The sequence below is a fragment of the Branchiostoma lanceolatum genome, chromosome 6 (assembly GCF_035083965.1).
Source record: "Branchiostoma lanceolatum isolate klBraLanc5 chromosome 6, klBraLanc5.hap2, whole genome shotgun sequence".
Taxonomy (NCBI): Eukaryota; Metazoa; Chordata; class Leptocardii; order Amphioxiformes; family Branchiostomatidae; genus Branchiostoma; species Branchiostoma lanceolatum.
In genome coordinates this window covers 4362396-4383353 of record NC_089727.1, presented here as the reverse complement: position 1 = coordinate 4383353, position 20958 = coordinate 4362396, and the positions used below count along the sequence as shown (strand labels likewise).

General features: G+C 42.8%; 1 protein-coding gene across 1 annotated transcript; it reads right to left on the bottom strand.

Moving 5' to 3' along the window:
* Positions 1 to 454: 454 nt before the first annotated feature.
* On the bottom strand, positions 455 to 12035 carry LOC136436213 (LON peptidase N-terminal domain and RING finger protein 1-like). Its single transcript, XM_066429997.1, has 11 exons — positions 11256 to 12035; positions 8675 to 8793; positions 8224 to 8346; positions 7522 to 7777; positions 6943 to 7062; positions 5635 to 5739; positions 4851 to 4932; positions 4474 to 4588; positions 3756 to 3877; positions 3226 to 3384; positions 455 to 2825 (listed from the first exon to the last, which is right to left on the bottom strand). The coding sequence occupies exons 1-11, from the start codon at positions 11869 to 11871 to the stop codon at positions 2360 to 2362; spliced, it is 2283 nt and encodes a 760-aa protein (XP_066286094.1). The 5' UTR covers positions 11872 to 12035; the 3' UTR covers positions 455 to 2359.
* Positions 12036 to 20958: the final 8923 nt, after the last annotated feature.

Below are 20958 nucleotides of genomic sequence, written 5' to 3'. Positions count from 1 at the left end.
ACAGTTAATAAACATGTCAGTGAAGTTAGACATCCAGGGAATAAGATGCGCAAGATAACAGTTTACAAGCAACTTGATAGATTTTGGAGACGGCCAGACGTTTCAGGTAGCATCCACTTCCTTTCCTCAGTGACTGTCTTTGACTAAAAAGTTTCCAAAATCTATGCAGTTGCTCGAGTAACTGTTACCTTGCGATCCTTTTGGGGAGGCTATTCTCTGTATAAGGGAATTGCTGGGAATTTTCTCCTGTCGGTGACTCCTGATGATGCAGTAATGCCATGACAGTGGCTAAGACTTTTGAAAATATGAGTCTTTAATTCTGAGACAAGAAAATATAATAAGTGACCTAGCCAGACTAAATCAGGGTTCTAGCAGCCCTGGTCATGTCTTTTGCACACATCCATGGACAGTGAGAGTTGTTAGACTAGAGAGACAAGTCATACACAAAGAAAAATTCAGTCACAATTTTTTAATGGTTCCAGATACTGTACAACTTCATACAGAGGTTCCAGCCACCACCCAACAGAAGAAAAAAAGCTTGTCATACTACCATAAGAATCATCCATTATCTACAGTGTCTCTTCACGCTGAGTCAAAGAGGGCACATAGTGCTAAGTACAAAGACAATTGTATCACAACCATTGCGGTGTCGTTCTTGATACAGCATCATCATCATGCTACCTGTAACTTAATGTTCTTTTTTGTTTTGATTTTCAATTAAAAATTACTGTTAGGGTAGTACAACCATGTTGTATAAAATAATATTTCTTGACAATGCTTCATCACTATTATAATAGCTCACTAACCTGCTGACAATAACACAAGTTCTGGTAGCAAAATAATTGTCCTGTTGACCAACCTACAACTCAAGCAGAACGTACACCTTTTCAATAAAAGCGTCTTATTTACAGTTCACAATCCTGCTCATCTTAAATTGCAAAGAGAAGTACAGACTGTCCTGGCATCGAGGCACAGACCACCTGGAAATAGTGACATGACAAATGTGGCAGCATTAAGAATCTTGCATTATATAATCATAAAATAATCATGTGCATTGATATTGATTAAATGTCTAAAGTCTTACAAATTGGACCAAGTGAGAGACTTAACACATTTACTAATAGTGACGAGAAAACCTCAACTTAGTCACGTTGGTACCAATCTCACAAGACTGAGCAGCAACAATAACTGATAATGTAAGACAAACATCGTGCCTTTATGAAACTTTTCTCTTTCCCATTTATGCCTGTTGATATATTAACCTGTCCATGTACTAATATCCAACAAGAAGGAAATCAAATTTACTTAGTGCCCTCTAAAGCATTCCTGACATATGTAATATAAGATTGAAGCACAAAAAGATACTATATACATGGTAACTAACATTCACCAACAACTGCCTCTGTTACTGTGAGAATTAGTGCCATTACAACAGAGGTAATAAGTTGTGCAAAAAATCAACTTCCCTGGCAATCCATAGTAAAAGAGGAAGGTTTAGTGACGAAGTACACCTTAAAGGTTTTCTATACATAAAATTACATAATATCATAATGATGCTTATATAGCACATGTTTCAGAGGCCTAATTCACTGCTTTAAATAGCGATTGATGCAGGATCATTAACTAGTCATCAAAAATCATTAATGTGCATTTGTGCGATTTGAGGATGCCAATATCTGAACTATTTCTCCATGTCAAATATGTCCATTACAGCATTAGGACAAGGATACACCTTTTGAATCCTGTTATATGTGTTTATCATAAACTTGAAGGAAACGAAAACAGATACAAGCGAAAACCTGTAACCAGCTTTTGAAGGTCTCATTTAAAACAGAGACACTTACTAAGGTACTGCATGAAATCTGAAGCACAGACATTTTCCCTTTCATGCCAATATTGCTTACAATACTTTGGCAACGTTCTCATCACAAAGACTTGATACAGAAGAAGTCAGAGGGCATCATGCTGAAACACTTCATAGTGACGACGGTTTGCTCATTTGCATGACATGGTTTATGCAACAATTTTTGACTTCCATCTAGTTATAGTAAGACTCCATCCAGGCAAACTAGTGCCTGTAACAACGTCGAAATCCATGGCTTCATATAATCATGGATCTGTCCTTCAAAATAGGTAACTTTTCAAAGATTTCTCAACGTTTTCCCTAGGTTTACAAATGTGGGACTGAATATCACCAGACTATCCTGTAATTCCCGAGTGATACGTGTTAATTCTACAGTGTAATTCCAGCTAACCTACTACAATGTGTGCACTTAAATTTCATGATTCAGAAAACTACCATAAAAGCAGCAGTTACAGCCACCGCAGTCCCCAACACTACCTTCCACGCCAGGTTTAGTCATTGTCTCCCGCGGATGCAGGACAGGATGCGCCTCAGGGCCTCCAGCCTGTCCTTGAGCGAGTTCATGACGAGGATGGTGTACTGGATACGCTGGTCCACCGGCAGGATGGCCAGCAGCCACCACGTCCAGGCCGGGCCGTCCGGGTTCGCCTGCGGGTCGGCCTCCAGGTCAGGCATGTTGCCGAAGTGCTGCAGGATCCGGTCGATGGTGTTGGCGGGGAGGCTCTGCACCCAGCTGATGGCCTCTTGGTACACGGCGGTGTTGAGCTGCTCGAGTGCTGCCTTCTCCTCGCCCTCCACGCGCAGGTCCTCCATGGGCTCCACCTTGGCGACGTTGTACCCGTCCCGCATGCCGCGCTCCAGCACCTTGAAGCGGCTCTTCCCAACCGTGTCGACCACGGACCGCCCGTCGGGCATGAAGCTGACGTCACGGATTTCTAGGACTGTACCATGTTCCATGTACCTGGGGGCGGAGAAGACAGACATTACTACAGGATCAAACATGTGTATCTGGCTCAAGGTTTCTTAATATCCAAATGGCATAGATTTGCAAAGACTTGTTTTCTGTTGAAGATTATTCAAGTTATTTCAGGGATCTTTAAAAATCACCTGAGAACTACTAAAACACATTCCCATCAGTTGGTTTTGTCACACCTCCTAAAGCCTGTGACTGTTGAGTAACAGCTGAGCAACCAAAGATTTAACAGATTGTTTCATGTGTTTTGTTATCTCTTAAACCATACTTTTACATACTGCATCATGTTCAAAATATGAAATCAACACAAATCCAATTTTGGTCGCTGTGCAGACACTTAGCAATGGCAGCCTTATTGTTAATATTGCCTAGTAACGAAGATGCTTACCCTCCATCAGGGGAGTAGATGCACATCCCGAACTGGCGCGTTCCCGTCTCCAGGCAGCGGCGCAGCATCAGGCGGTAGCGAGGCTCGAAGATGTGCAGAGGGCAGGGCACTGTGGGATACGCCACCGTGCAGACGAAGATGGGCATCTGCTCCGACAGCCTGCAACATTACACACACTTGTTAGCACAACCAAACCTTTACTCTAACATACATTAAAAACCATGTCCCTACTACATAGAAAAGTATGACTTTGGCTTTAACACTTACAAACAGTACTAGTCTTTGAATTTGCCTCTGCTACGTATAGACTTATAACCTATGTGTTTCATTGTCTTGATAAAATATTTTAAATTTCCATTATGTTCAATTGGCAGCGAGAAAATAAGTTGTAGGTAACTTGAGTCCGCTCTCACTGTGATGGGACTTGTCCCTTTTCTTTCTTTGATGCTTTGTGAACAAAAAGCCTCTTTCAGAGCTGCACTCAAGCTAAAGCTATTATTACAAGATCTAGTGAGGATGCACATCCTTACCTGGCCAGTTCAGCCACCTCCTCTTCCTGTACAGCTTGCCTCTTGACATGATCCTTGCCCAGGAAATGTTTGATGATGTTATCGATGGTGTCAGTCACCTTGTCTCTCCTTTCTGCCAGGTACTGTGGCAACAGGGAGATGGGGATTACTAGTTAGTTCAGTCTTGATGAGACTTCTTTACAAATGTGTATGTTTCTGGATTGAGTTAGAAAGCTAGGAGCTTGAGAAGTACTTGCATGACAGAAAAAGACAAGATACAATGTACCTACGTTATGGATTTACTGTTACAGTAGTATAGTTGTATAATTTCTCGAGTTTGTCCTATCACCAACTTTCACAATAGACAGCAGTGTCAACTACATGTACAATATATGTCAGTCACAACCTTTGTATGCCTAGCAGTGTTATGTAACTTAATACCAACCAGGGCTTTCTCCAGCTTCAAATTTTCCCTCCCACTCATTGTTTGGGAGCTGATGTTTTGATTTTTCATCATTTTAAGCTTAAGAAAATACATTTTCATCAATTTCATGTCATAAAGGTAAGATTTTGGGACGGACAGGGTGACATTTTTTTCTGTCCCAACAAGCAAATTTCTGTCCTGGGATGGAGGGACAGGTCCTGGAGACAGCTCTGATACCAACACTTCAACAGCAATAGCGATCTTCTTGTGTCTTAAAAAGTTATGTTTGCCATTTCAAGCTGCAACAATACTTACTTTCTTGAGACAGAACTTGCACAGCGGGCACTTGTTGTTGTGGTCCAGACATCGCAGCAGGCAGTCTCGGCAGAAGGAGTGCCCACAGGGGGTAGTGACTGGATTGTAGAACAGCCTGTAGAACAGAGGCAGAGGTGTTATCTACTGTTACTCTGACCTTTACCTTAGGTGTATCAGATAATCAGCTACATATTCATAAAAGTCTGGCATCTCAAAATAGGTTCCTAGACTTATAACAACAAATCACATGCACCAATCAGCAGCAGTAGATGTTTGAATCTTGCTTGAGTATTTCCATATTTGTATCACTCAAAGACACATTAAAAAAAATGTCTATCTTAAAAAATTCTTTACAAATCAGGAAATGTGCTGCTCACCTCATACAAAGACTACATTCGAAGTCCTCAGAATCAAGAAGATCAGGGGATGGTTCCTTTAGCTTGCCTTGTTCTTTGGCACCTAAAAAACATAAAGAGCATCGTATGAAAAAAGGTCATCCAAAGTCCACTTCATGGTTCTGTACAGTACTACATAGCTAATGCCCTTGAATAAGGTGTCACTTTTCCCTTGCCCTCATGCTCAACCTGTTCTTTCACACACACGTTGAATTGTGAGTTTTGGTGTGATAAAAGTCTTCCACAGGTAACTAATGTTCTCAAGACATTATGTGTTTCATCTTAACATGTGGCTGGATAACAATTTATTCATAGCTCTAGCAAGATATCAGGTAAAACAAACAGTACTGGTCTAAAATTCTACCTTATATAACATAGTTTATCAATTACTTTTATATAGCTAAGAAAAAGGAGTGGGACCACAGACAAGATCCAAACTATCACAGTTGATAGGAAAGGTTTCTGTTCCTTGTTCTAATCTATAGAAGGTGGGGCCTTGTATATATATTTATAGCTGTGTAACCTCAACACACTACACCTTTAGACTTTAGAGTTTACAACGTTACATAACGCAAGAACAAACACACGTAGGCCACATCACAGTTTACGTAACAGCTTACATCAAAGCATACTTTACTCCCCACGACTAACCAACCTGCTTTAACAGCATTTTGAAGCCAGCTAAATATTTGTGATGTTGCCTGAGTGCATGTGGACTGTAGAACATTACATAAAGGTCAGGGTTGTAATGTCAATGGCTACTTACCTAGAGACTTTGATGGGCTGTTAGTTGGCAAGCTTTCAGAGTTGGCTCGTTTCCTGCCACCCATTTCACACCCTTGTTCCATCAGAACAGGTTCTGAGGCACACGCTAGGGAGAAAGCACAACGTCATAAGCAACATTCGTTTATTATGATACCCTTTGCAATGCATTTTACAAAGTATGAGCAATGATTGTTCAGTGTTTTGTAAGTCAAGTGCCTTATTCAAGACAGCCTCTAATTCTATGAATAGCGTTGAGTACAGATTTGAGTACCACACTACTACTGTACATGACGGCTAACAAGCTAACATTGTATCTACAATATATGACTGCAATAACATACCTAAAAGAAAAAGAGCAAACTAAAATTGCTCACACTCTTAATTGAATTTATGGGTTTGATTTCAAAGCAGGTTTTGAAATCCCCATTCCCCTGTTTTCATGGAGCTATCAATGCCAGTTTCCAAATGAAAACTGTGCATTGCTGCTAATGCTAGACTGGTACTCTGTCTGAGGTTACAAAAATGAAAACTGATATTTCATCTATCATCACTGACATTTTAAGCCTTGGTAGGGCTTTTACTGAAAGCTGGATGTCGACTTGCAAATCAATCTTTCTTTTCCACTTCAACCAAAATATACATACGATAACTCTCAAAAGCTTTATTTTCATATTTTTTTCAAAGCTTTGCAGCTTTATTTAGAAATTAATTGGGTTAAGTACACTCCTGGCAAATCAAAGGCTCGTCACCATAGTTACCATGATATCATTTATACCATGACAACCGTGACATACATAAGTCAGGCTAAATTGAAGAAATTAGCAATAACAACTTCTAGACTCTGGTTGTTAATGTCATCACTTGCTTTCCTTTCGCGAATAAAAATCTATGACGTTAGCTGTGTTATGCAATCTGCCGAAGCTCCATAAAACTGAAAGACAAACAATTCCCCAAAGCCCTCTCTGCTATCATTTTAGATCAACAATACCTATCTGGGTGAATGTACCTCGGTGGAAAATTTCATTGACAAAATAAGTTTGTTCACAAGCAGGGCTGTCCTTCCGTCCCGGGACGGAAATTTGCTTGTTGGGTCAGGGAAAAAATTCAAACCTTTTCGTCCCCAAAACATCAATTTCATGAGATTAAGCTGATAAAAATGTATTTTGTAAGCTTAAAATGACAAATTCATCAATGAAAATTTAAAAAATCGTCTCCCAAACAATGACTAGGACAGAAAATAGCTTGAGACAGCCCTGGTCTAGCATTCTGGTTATATATACATGAGATGAAGGCAGTACTGTAGTCTTACCTTTCAACCTGCCATTGCCGAAACTGTTTGTTTTTCTTCTGCCCTTGCCTCTCCCCATCTCCAGTTCACTGTCACTATTGGACTCCTCCTCTTCTTCCATCCTCTCATCCTCAGGACATTCTGGAAAAAAAACAAAGGTTTCTATTTTAAATTATTTATCTATGCACTGCCAAGGTTAAGGACTAACCGGTTTTAACATGCCAGGGGTCTTGTTTGCTTCTCCTGTTGTAAATGTCTGTGCAACATCCCCTCCTTTTTATACACATATGTAGCACTGCTCTGTAGCATTTACAATAACAGTAGTGTATTGCTAGCAGCTACTGTACATGCATTTAAGTTTGTGGTGGTTTCATGTTAGCGGTTCTGGCGGCAATCTCTACACCATGAAATATAACACCACCACAGAAATGCTTGTTTGGTCTTCTGTCTGCCAACCAGTCCACCTTGTTTCAATCGCTAACTAAAAACCATTGTGAACACTCCATTTTCTCCCTATCACAGAATAAGATCACCACAGATTTTTTTTTTAAACATTACATGCACCTACAGCATAAGTTTTATAACAAACTGTGGACTGACCGTGGACACATCTCATGTGCACATTCCCTTCTCTGCTTGGTCCAGCCTCATCAGCTCCTCTCCTTTCTAGGCCGCTCCCTCCGATTTCATCAGTGACCATCGGGCTCTCCTCGGTCGATGCCTCGTTGAGAGAGGCTGCAGCCAGGGAATGGATGAGAGAAGGCGTGGGGGTGTGCTGGGGTAGGGGGGCTGACAGCTTGTTGCCCAGGTGGAGGGGGGGCAGCTCGCTGGTGGGGGACAGGAGGTTGTGGAGGAGCTGGAGAAGGAAAGAACATGTTTAATTATCTTCATCCAGGTAAGATAGATTGTCTTTACTATTATTCATAAAGTAGATTAGTGCTTTAAAATTGTTAGGTATTAGATCTAGCAATTGCCGTGTATTTACAAGTTGCCATACACTGTACCTGTTACTACTGTCGTTCAATACAGTTCTCTCTGTATACATACATGTATGAAATAAATGCATATCATGTTATGCTTAAAAAGTAGCATAGCTTTGCTCAAACCAAAGGGACCTGCCCGACCTGGTTCAAAAATAATCGCTACCAATTCTTCATTAGCACCTTTCATTCGACAGCACATTAACTATCAACTGGAACCCAGATATAATACTAGCTCTACTTACTACACTTGAACCCAAACCTAAGTGAGAATCATACCACCAGATGGTTTGGTACACAACAAAGATTTAATGGTCCTTACCCTTTCTAACTCTGCTTGTGCAGGTCTAACATCGGGGTCCAGAGTCAGGCACTGCAGGAAGCACGACATGGCCTCTTCATGTCTGCCCATTCCGATCAGCGCCATGCCTTTTCTATAGTGACCCTAAGGAGAATAAAGAAACCATTTTATAGCCAGCCGCTGTAGTATGCAAATATACATTTGGTTAGAAAATATGATGTCCATCATGTTATTGATTGCAGGGGTTTATCTAAATCAGGATAGAGGGGCGCTGCACCCTCTTGTTTCAGCCCAGCGCTCCCTTGTTGAATTTAAATTTTAGCTTGATATCCAGCATACAGCCTTCACTCAGCAATCGGTTCTTCCATAAATACATAGAGTTTGCTCCCTCGCTTGTGTGTGCTCCCTCTTATTCAATTAGAAAAAACACTGAATTGCATAACATGAAATTGAAAGGAAGTTCTTATCTTACCTTGGGCCAATCTGGTCTTAGTTGGCACACCAAGAGGGCATCCTTTAGGGCCAGGGACCATTCATGGTTGCTGGAGTAGGCGTGCGAGCGATTGCTGTGCAGGATAGCATCACCAGGAACTGGGGTGGGAACAAAGGGATCAAAGAAGATTAATACTAAAAACCTACTACTAGTATAGTGACTGACTTGTATTTCATGTAAATCATAGTTTGTTGTTGTTATGAATCTGCACCACTGTCTAACAGTAATATCATCCAGTGTTCTCACCAGGATTTTTTCACAGCATAGGGGTCAGGTACAGAAGGCCATCTTAACGCGGTGCAAGTCACGCGTGGAGTGACCAGAGTAGGGAGTCCGGCATGTTCTCCCGGAAAATTTGTAAATTCATAACCCAATGAGACATTATTTCATGCATTTTGAGGGATAAATTTTGTGAAGTAGAGTTTTTCCTCTGTCACAGCCTCATTCTAAAGCCAAATATGAACTTTTTGTAAGATTTATGAAGGGTCACAAGGTTTGTCCCAGAAAGAAACACCCCTATGCTGGTTGAAACACAGCATAGGGGTCCAGATCACAGCATAGGGGATCCAAATCACAACATAGGGGGCCCCTATGCTGAAAAGGCCTGGGGAGAACACTGTCATCTATGGCACTGTTTTGTTTAGATAAGTTGCTGTGGTGTTACTTTAAAGATATGTTAACTATTAAAGGATGGGCAAGAGACATCGTTTGCATAAACCTTGTAGAACTGACCATTGATTCTGCACCTATTCTATCTTGTGTAACAACTGTTATGTAATAGCAACATGTCAAAGTACATTTCCCTGATTTACCTTTCTGTGAGCAGTTTTCAGAAGGGGACAAATGTGTAACAAAACCTGGAAAATTTTGCTCCTGACAACCGATTCTTCACCCCTCAAAAAAAAATCTTCACAACTTCAAGCACAACTACATGTATGACCAAAAGGCTTAGTTATAATCTCTTTCTCATCAGTTTAACTTAAGCTCTTCAAAAGCTAGGGTCTATTGGGACTGTTGTAGCTTTTGTGCAACTCACTACTGACTAGTAGTGTACCCAAAAATATTTGCACATTAAACCTTTACATAACTGAACCCAAGGGCACTGACATCATGTAATGTTACTTGCAAGCACTAAAGTTCTACAAATCTATACCAAAGCTTATAGAAAGTTTGCTTTTTATCTAAGACTCTAACTAAGAATCTAAATTTTAATGCTGAATCACACTTCTTATGAAACACACAGGCTGACCGCAAAAATGGGACAAGGCCCTTTATCTGCCGCCCTACTAATAAGACACCTGTACAACATTGACATGTGACCTTCCATTGACCAACCATCAATCACTACCCTTATGCAAGGGGTCAGCTTAGGACAACCTCAGTCCTGATAGTGATAATGGCCTTGCTTGCACTTTGGTATTTGCTAGCCTAAAATGGTTAAGCTACTAATTAGGCATGAGTGCATTACTATTGGTGACAGAAATCAGGCCAGCATTGCTTATAGTACTATAAAGCATCTAAAAGCTGACTGCAACTATGTTGAATGAATGAGTATTATTTGTTGTTTTCTAATATTTGGGAAACCTTGCTTGATTTTCTGACAAATTTTCATATCAAAGCTCATAATAGCAGTGCTTACATGATGATGTTACAAAACAAGAGTTCCCACGCACAGGACGCGTGAAAATTAACGTTTGTTACATCACCGTGCAAACCTGTAATTACAAAACCCTAAGATAGCCCAACAGATAGGCTTTGAGTTATATAAAGACTGGGCTATACCAACCCAGGTGGGGGTGGTCAGCCTCTTACGACAAAGGTGTCAACATCTGATCACAACGCATCTTTTAACCCGAAGATCTTAAATTCATATCAAATGTGTCACAATACATATTTAATCTCCTTTACTAAGATGTGAGGTACACAATCTTGCAATTGGTCCTTTGAGAAAAATATTTGACATTATGCACCCCTGTTCGCCAAATCTTCGGACCTGTTACCGAACAGGACGTTTTGTAACAACACTGTGGGAGGGGGGCAACTTTTCCTAACACATTTTACATCGATACACAACCACATAAAACATCAGTTAGCGTGATTTTGAGTGGAGAAAATCGGTATGAATGTGTATCAAAAGCACAATAATCTGACGACGACGACACTAGACAAAGAACACATTCTTTTCAGCTTGCCAACTCGTATGACAGCTTACGAAAGCCCGTTGTCGACAAATAAATATATTCGATCTTTCCCGAACCTCTGACAACCGACAAAGTATCACACTAGTCGATCGCGTCTGTGAAGCTAGCCTTTAGTGTGGGTACTATAACGATGTGCAGAGTATCTGTGGTCCATGATCATACAGTAGTGGAATTTGGTCCAGTGGAAACCTTGTCAGTATGCAGCAGAATTTCGCTCAGTTTCACAAATAATCTCTAGATTCTGATCTCACTGGCCTTCACCTTCCAAACGATAGCTTGATAATTTTTCTTTACCTACACATTATCTTAGCAACTTATGGAGACTTATAACTCATAACATAAAAAAATACCACCCTTACCTAAATTCAGCGCTTGTGTGTACTTCTCCGTAGCTTTGGAAAAATCCTTTTTGGAGAACAAGTCGTTTCCTTCCCATTTGAGTCTTATAGCTTTGACTTCGTCTGGCCACCACTTGTCGAAAATATTGCACAAGATGACGGTAGGTTTTAAAACTTGGCAGTCCGGGTATTCTGCTTCTGTGAAGCGAAGCCTGCATCTGGGACAGGTTTTTGTCGGATCTTTTTCGATACAACGTTTACAGAAAGTGTGTCCGCACGGGATGGTGACCGGCTCGAACAGCAGGCCCTGGCAGACCGCACACATCACCACGTCCCGCAGGAAGTCGGCCGCCTTGTCGTCCCCCTCCGCCTGGATCTTCACCCCCGTCTTCGCCGAGAAGACGCGAACTAGAGCCGTCACCAGGTGATTCAGCCTCTCGTGAGCCACCTTCCCCATCTTGAAGGCGAGGTGGTAAGCCTCGAAGGCGGCATGAAAGTTGCCCTGCATCGCCAACGCATCCGCCCTGCCCAGCGCCCGCTCCTGAGTCAACCCTTCCTCGGCGATCTCCCTTTCCAGCACCTCGGCGGCGAGTTCGTAGTTTGCGGCGTTGAACGCTTCCCGGGCGAGGTCCACCATGGTGTGTGGATGTGGACTAGCACCCTGGAAGGCTCAAACTGAGAATGAGACTGGTTCTGAAGCTGGGTTCGGTTCTGGCTATCCTTATGTAAGCTGACCCGGGGTACTTGTATAACGTCCTGGGCTGTCGCTGCGCTTGCACTGAACTGAACCTTACGTAAGGCAACAATGTCACGTGGTCTGATGTAACGAGCATGGGCGGGGCTATTTAAACTCGCGTATCGGCATAGGCACAGGATTCAAACGTTACAGTGGCGCAAAAGTTACAAACTACTGAATCAGGAGGAAAAGGAAACTTAGTGCAAGTGCAAATGTGCACAATTAATGTTACAGGTGTAGTTTTCTTTAATTTGGGCAATTGAGGTGACCCCTACCCATTCCCTCATGACCTCAATGAAAAGCGGCCTGCAGGCCGATTTGAGCTTCTCATGAATATTAAAACAAACAAAGAGCGGTGTGAATTTGGAATTCTAGTTTTTTTTTCTTCAGACAGTTTCTACTTGGCCTAGGCTAGGGTTGTACTTACTCTAACGCCACTGTGCCCCGAACATATGTGAGAACTGAACCATGTCTATACGTTATGTCGCAGCATTTTGACCCCTTTCTCGGCCAAATCAGTTGTCTGTTGGAGCTTGGCCGATCGACACCATCAAACAATATTTACATCATGTCATTTATTCGTAATACATATGTAACGCCGTCTATGGCCTATTGGACACTAAAGTAAGATATCATACATTTTTAGTTCGTTTCGAAATTCAGGTTGCATTGATATTCCAGACTTTATTTACTAACCGTGAGTAACAAACATTGGACAGTGAATTACAATAATCACTATCGATATCAATAAAACGAAGCATAACTGACTGAGAAGTATTGAGGGAATGCATATTTTCTTTTGCAAATTAGTGCATACTATCCCATAGTCAATGAGAATATAATTGTTAGCCAAGGTTTGGCCATGGTGGAACTCTAGTATCATTAGTAATATTTATTTGGTGTTTGTATCCGGCTATGTTTCTGTCCAAATTACCAGGCCTAGTCCAAGCTAGCCCCTTTGCAGGCCGTGGCATTTTTTTTCAACATATTTCAACATAACAGGTTGTTTTGCTGCAGAGATCGTTTTTGCGTTCGCCGCCCAAGAAGGCCTGCAAAGCCGCTGTCTAGCAAAGACCACGACAGAGCATCATGTTAGGTGCCCGCGTATAAAAGAAGGATATGCGATGTCCAAAAAAAAAAGAATAGATAGATGAATAAGAGAAAAATATTCACATATGTATGACATGCAACGGAAGGGCTTGGTAATTAATCTCCAAGCAGATCTACACAATGCCAAAAATCGTATATGCTAGCCAGAGAAGCTCCAGTCAGCCAGTTACTGAGCTAGGTGCGGACTGGAGCTTACTGTCAGTATCTGGCTGACTGGAGCTTCTCTGGCTATTATATACGATTTTTGGCACCGTGTAGATCTGCTTGGAGATTACTTGGTAAATAGCATTCAGTGTGTAGTTGAAGATGTTACACAACAACGATTCCGCTCGCTCACGTAATCACGGTGACACAGCAATTGAAAAGTCTCCAGCAGACCTTTATCAAGACTGAAAACGTAGTGGATGTCGGCCAAAATTGGGTGATATTTGACACAGGAGTTAGCATGCTGATTAATCTGCCTAGCTAACTTGACTGGCTCAGATGTACAGATTTTGGCCAACGTCTGTTATTTGTTCAGTTCCAAATGGAGTCCGATCAAGTCCGACGGAGACCAAAGAAGTCACCTCCTTGTGGTGACTAGCATCTTATTCATAGTGACTCATCAAAATTGGCCTCCACTTCTCATTGTAAGCATGCGCAGAAGTTGTATAATCTGTTTTACACAACGCCAGGTAGTGAAATGACATGGCCGCATCCTTCTTGCAGCGCAGATGTAACGTTAACGACTTCTTGAGTTATTCGGTACAGTGGGCGTGAATATCATGCATATATATTATAGTGACTCATCAAAATTGGCCTCCAGTTCTCTCTCATCGTAAGCATGCGCAGAAGTTGTATAATCTGTTTTACACAACGCCAGGTAGTGAAATGGCATGCTTCCTGCAGCGCAGATGTAAATACTTTTTAAGTTATTGAGTACAGTGGGTAGCCTCCATAGCAGGCTCTAACCTGCCTTTTTGGGGGGCTAAATAATACACTTTGCCGGCAAGATAGTTACAGGGTGGCTGATGGTTACGGGCTGGCTGCAAAAAGTGTATTATTTAGCCCACCAAAAGGCCGGTTAGAGCCTGCTATGGAGGGCGTGCTTAGTATATCATGCATATGTATATGGGCTCCTCTCCTAAGCATGTCCTTTTTAGCAAAACTTGTGTAATCTGAACTTACACAACGCCAGGTAGTGAAATGCGTCTTGCAGCGCAGGTGTAGCGACTTTTTAAGTTGGCATTTATCTAACGCTAGGGTGCCATGTGATGTAACGTCTCCTGGGTATACAGCGAGATACATGGATATGTAACGTTAAGTGTGACTTGTATAACAGGGCGTGGTAAAGGGAGATTTCTTTGTTTTCAATATATTTTCACACGCATCTTCTATTAATAATATCTATGTAGAAAAAATTGATAGCTATCGAGAACACCTGCTACTAGACCTATATGCAAATAATCGGCGTCCTTGGCCTAAATACATAATGGTTTCCAGAAAGGGTTAAAGATGTACCAGCGTTATTTGGAAACTAAATGAGCAGCAAGCACACATATGTACATGTACAAAAGGACATGAAAGATGACCCAACATATGTGTTCTGTCATAATCTGTGCTAACTGGAAGAAATACAGCCAAATAGTTTGCCAAAAACGTAATGTCTCGCCAAAACACCATAGCAGTCAGAAATGCCAAATCAGTCAGAAAACAGCACATGACAAGTCAAGCAAGAGTTCGGAGACCTCATAGCTCCATGATCCAGAGGATCTTGAGTTATGCTGACTACAATAGTCCGGCAACACAAACACACAAAGAGACAGACAGACAGACAGACAGACAGACAGACAGACACACACACAGTGTGACACACACACACACACACACACGTCAGAGTCGTTCCCAGTCCTCAGTGGAGTCAAACAGGGCTGCGTGCTCGCTCCAACGCTCTTTGGCATCTTCTTTTCTCTACTTCTGAGCTATGCTTTCCGGTCCTCAGATGACGGTGTCTACATCCATACCCGTCACGATGGCAAGCTATTCAACCTGGCTCGCCTACGTGCAAAAACCAAGACAATCCGTGTCCTACTTAGGGAGCTCCTTTTCGCTGACGACGCAGCACTAGCTAGTCACTCAGAACAAGGCCTTCAGCGCCTCCTAGATTGCTTTTCAAGTGCATGCCATGAGTTCTCATTAACCATCAGTATAAAGAGTATAAAGAAAACTGTGGTTATGGCTCAAAATGCACCACGCCCCCCTCTCATAACAGTCAACGGCTCCAGGCTTGTTGTAGTCGACAAGTTTACCTACCTTGGATCGACAGTAACCCACAACCTGTCCCTTGACACAGAAATCAACACCAGAATCGGCAGAGCAGCTTCTGTAATGTCCAAACTCAAACTCAGAGTCTGGGAAAACAAAAATCTGTCCGTACAAACAAAGCTCAGGGTGTACGAGGCCTGTGTCCTTGGCACTCTTCTGTATGGAAGCGAGACCTGGACAACTTACGCGGCACAAGAAGCCAAACTCAACGCTTTCCACATGAGGTGCCTACGAAGGATCCTGGGCATTACCTGGATGGACAGGGTCACAAACTCCGAAGTCCTCAGGAGGTCAAGATCCAGGAGTATGTACGCAATTCTCAGTGAGCGTCGCCTGAGATGGCTAGGCCATGTACGCCGCATGGACCGTGACCGCATACCAAAGGACCTACTGTATGGTCAACTTGAGTGTGGAACCCGGAAGAAGGGCCGCCCTCATCTGCGATACAAGGACGCCTGTAAGAGGGACTTTAGGGCAGCATACATTGACATTGAGTCCTGGGAGAGCATCGCCCTAAGCCGCACCTTGTGGAGATCCACTGTTAAAACGGGGGTGAAAAGGGCCGATGAGGATCGTGACAGACTACAAAAGGAAAAGAGAGAAAAACAAAAGACACAAACAGCTCAACACGCTACAACGTTTATCTGTGAGGGCTGCAGCAGGGACTGCCACTCGCGGATCGGACTGCACAGCCACCGGAGAACCTGTTCCAGGAGAGGGCGCGTGCCATCGTCTGTTCAGACGGAAGGAGGCCGATGATGATGTCCGCCCTCCCAACTCCCAACCTCTGCTTGGAGAGTAATCTTCTGGGTCACTGCGCGATTTGTAGGAAGAGGTCTATGTTTGCAGGTCACCGAGCCCCGTGCAATGTAACAGGGTACATTTACGGCGTAAACTACATTGGATTCTCTGGCGATTTTGACATTACTAACTGTTATTATCCAATGACCTTCTAGCGATCAACAAATTCGGCGGAAGCTCAAGGTCGTTGACAGTGTGAGCTGACTTTTGCGGAGCACGGGGTAAAACGAGGTCATGGCACATCCTCAATAACAGTAACTACTTCTACACATTATTGAAAAGGATCAGAGGACTGACCAAAAGCTTGTTGGTCAGTGCTTTATATTGTGTACGGAAATAATGTGTAGAACTCTTGCGATGTCGATTACCTTCCGAACATTTGAACGTGGTTCGGTGTGTTCAAATTGCCATTATATATGTCGCTGAGGTACACTGTTGGCATGGAATTAACCTTTCCAAAAGCACGTCTGCATTGAGGTTGAAACAAGTTACTCGTAGAGACGTAAGATACATTGGATTCGCTTTGAAATCACTAGTGTTCGATCGCGATGACCTTCTGGCGATCAACAAAGTCGGTCGAAGGTCGTTGACATTGTGACGCTGGCTTTCCGAGCACGGCGGGATAAAACGAGGTTACGTTACATCCTCAATAACAACAGTTCCGACTCTTGTGCAGTTGTACATGCAATTTGCCATGGACAGAACGATCGAACGACTGACGCAGAAATAGACAAATACCACCGCCTTTTTTTCAATTGTCAATTTTTTATATTTACAACCATCGAGGTCAAAACGTACATTCCGAAGAGGGCATCAAGTACAGACATCTGCTTACTGGAGACTATCCTAAAAAGCTCGGTAGATTTACTGAAGATTAGAATTCAAATGAGAGTAGTATGATTATGAATCTCAAAGCTCTCACAAAACAATACGTTACGCAACAATATTTTGAATAATATGTTCCAATGTATCACTGAAAACTTGGTCATGAAGAAGATTTGTCAACGCCGATGTTACACAACAGAATTGCCCGAGGCTCCGTCTAAAGTTGGTCCCCAACCACCACCTGTTGACACGGCACACAATGGACGGGTCACCGGTGGGTGCTATGTTTGGAAAACGCTTGTGGCAACACGTGTGTAACGACCCTTTTCGTTTAATCATGGTGGTCGAGGGAGCTGTCGCACCATTTTAAGAAACGCACAATCAAAGAATGAAATGGTGTGTAAACGACAGGTGAAAGTGCAGTGGACGCACAAAATTAATGTAGTATTCTCCAAGCAGAGGATCGGTCGGGGGATATTAGTGGCCCAGATTTCTTACGGCTGACTGCCTCCGTAATAAACTGCTATCCTCCGACCGGGACCTCTGCTTGGAGAATAGCAAAATAGGAAATTTCAAACAATCAAACTAGAATATTACCCCCCCCCAAAAGTAATGAATCAAACGTTTGTGAAGAGTCCAGAATTTCGTTAAATATTACCCAAAATGTTATCATGTGTTCCATGTTTGATTGGCATTCGTCAGTAAATCATAAACTGTTTGTGACATATTGTAACATGGTCGTCGCAAAAGATAGGCGTGGCCTAAAAACTGGTCAGAAAGCTCCCAACCCGCTGCCACCTTAATTGCTGTGCTCTTTAATTACAGCCGAATGACCTGAACAAATGCTCAAAGAACTTTGTTCGTATTTTGGGTAGTTTTTTCGGGGAAAGGTTGAGGTACGGTCCTGAATATGTAACACAGGCTTTATCAAATAATAACCGCAAAATGTATTTGCTGTATCGATTTAAATAGCATTCGATTGTTTGATTATTTCGAGTCTCCACCTCAGCTATCTAAGAGACGAACAACACATAACCTCCAATAACTTGTGCTGGTAACCCCCAATAGACCCTTCTATATTGTGCTATTTCGCGCCATTCTTCTGTTACCGTGGTCCCATTGGTGAATAAACAGCGGCTTAGACTTGTTATTTTCACAGGGTCACCGTAACCCGCTGGTATGGTTTACACTGCTATATACATGCATACTGTAAATCCTGACTTAAGCTCAAATTCACTCTCTTGACTTTGAACTTGGATTTCCGCCGCAGCTGAGCACTGCCGGTAAAAGCTTTCTACCTCTACCTGTCATCTTTCTACATGTCTTGCGCACACGTGGGGGCGCCGTCACGTGCGCTCTGTATGATGGCGTCGTGGCGCAGCCTTAATACGCGTGCAGTCAGTCGGAACCCGCTAATGGTTAGTGCGTCGGTACTTTATACATATCCAGTATCAAGTCAGAGTCATGACGCATCTCTCCGCCGTTTTTCATATTCATATGAGGCCCGTGGACAGAAATAGAGCAGCCAGGGCGCTGCAACAGTCCTCCTACCCAAAACTCTATATGGTTAACTCGAACGAGATAACAAGATAAGAAACATGGGTAGCAAAACAACAATATTAACAGTGATTTCCAGTGCATCAGAAGTGAAACAATTGCAAGCCACAGGAGAAAAAAAACCGTAGCTATATAGTCACGCTACAGGATATATTCTAAAAACACACCGTCTAGGAAATATATTCTAGATTGACAATGAAATATAACTACGCGTGCGGACACCCACACACAATCAGGACACCCATAATTCGTGAACAAATGTTATTTCGACATCTAAAACAAAATTCGCGTTGCTCACTCTGTGATTTTATTAGGTGGTTATAGCAAATGACCAGGCCTTATGACACTACATGTATATACACCTCGGGGTGGGTCATTACAGCTTAATAATAAATACGGGACCATTCCATCCATTGCATCTCGCGAACGATGTCTAACACGTTACCATATATGGACATTGAGTATCATGCTACTATTAATCCAAGCCTTCTCGTACAAAAATAACAATGTTTGTAACAAGTGGCTACATTCGTCAAACGCCTTGGTAAACAACTCCGCACGTGCACGGCGGTCACGTGCCGCCGGTATGTGCGGTATAAACAGAACGTCGGGCGCCCTGACCCGACTGTTCACCTTTCGGGACGTTATATAACGGTGGAAAAACGCACGTGAGGAAGGGACCCGTGGAACGGCTCCCACAGCACGCGTAGGATGTGTACAGCCTTTAGCATACCTGGCAGTGTATATGTATACTGTTTTAGGCATTAGAATGCACATTACTAGATCGATTGTTATTCACGTTATAGATAAGTTCTTTGAAACTGTTAAATATTAGAAATAGTCGATTGTTATGTATCTACAAATTGCCATATTTTGTACCCGTTACAATTGTCGCGCAATAAAGTTCTTCTTCTTCTTTTATAATCAACTCTTAAACAATGGAAATGACTGGATATTACTCCTTTATTCAGTTTCAAAATGATTTTGTTAATCTGACAAAAGTGACATCCATCTTTAATATGGGTCGACTTGTATGTACGCAGACAAAGAGTTGGCCGTTTAGTATACACACCCACCCCACCCCACATGCTCACAATACACACACACACACACACACACACACACACACACACACGGACACACGCGCGCACGCACACACGCACACACGCACACACACACACACACACACACACACACACACACACACACACACACACACACACACACACATGCCCGCTACTGGAAAGGACAGGACGTTAAGCCGTGGTCCACTGTTTATTGTACTTGTCGAAAAGAGCTCGGGGAATTTCCCCTTATACAATGAACTTGCATATACGGTACACAGCGCCTGTCATCTCTGTAACAGCCAGTGGAAGAGTAGCTCTTCAGTGTCAGAGCTAAAACTGGTTTAAGATCACTTTCACTTTCATCCCTTTCTTCCCCCTCTCCCTCGCTCTCTGTGTAACCGTTACACGGTCAAACGGCCATTCACCTCCGTGTAGTTATATAAGGCGGACTCTGCACGTGAGGCGGCGGCCCGTGGAGCAGGGTCACCTCCCGCGCAGGGCGCACGTGCAGGATGTGTATGTCAACCAACACCCGTCTCACTCAATGGAGGTTTACTCTACTCTCCAAGCAGAGGAGTGGGTCCAGCAGGTTTTTGACGTGTTTTTAGGCGTTTTTGTCGGGCTTTCTACTTTGTCATGGTATCTTTCTATCTTTAAGATAAAGATAGAAAGATACCATGACAAAGTAGAAAGCCCGACAAAAAACGCCTAAAAACACGTCAAAAACCTGCCGGACCCACTCCTCTGCTTGGAGAGTAGGTTTTTTCAGCGGTAATGTGATTATGATAAGGCCATGTTGATGTGATTATGTGGATGTAGGCACGAGTCAATGAGCTAAGACTGATGCGTGTGAGTTATCTTTTTCTGATTGTTTTTGTTTTTTTGTTAAGGGGGTGAAGAATAGTTTGGCTTGTAAATATCCCGCCTGTCTTTGTATAAAGGCACAACAACAACGACAGCAACTGCCTCGTTTTTAATTGGAGTATAAAAGCACCCACCAACCCACTCCTGCCAAGCAGCAACTGCCTCTTTTTGTGTGTAACGTTAACTTATCTGTCGTCATGACGGTATGTGCGAGTGTGTGAGTGTGTGTATGTGTATGTATGTGTGCGTGAGACACCTGTAAGGCGAGGTATGGCGAGAAACATGACATTCAGTACGCTAGGGCCCGTTACTTGACCTTCATTTTTCTGACCCTTACCAGCCATCAACCAAATATCATATTGAAGGATCCATCTACAGCTTCTCGAGTTACGCTGATCACAGAAAGAGAGAGGGGGAGGGAGGGAGGAAGGGAGAGAGAGAGAGACAGACAGACAGACAT

Excerpts from the sequence above, each read along its gene's own strand:
- LOC136436213 (XM_066429997.1), bottom strand. The coding sequence starts at position 11,871 with ATGGTGGACCTCGCCCGGGAAGCGTTCAACGCCGCAAACTACGAACTC. Across the intron at positions 3,878-4,473 it reads GCAAGTTCTGTCTCAAGAAA|TACCTGGCAGAAAGGAGAGA; the intron begins GTAAGTATTGTT and ends CTGTTGCCACAG. Across the intron at positions 3,385-3,755 it reads GAGGTGGCTGAACTGGCCAG|GCTGTCGGAGCAGATGCCCA; the intron begins GTAAGGATGTGC and ends GTAATGTTGCAG.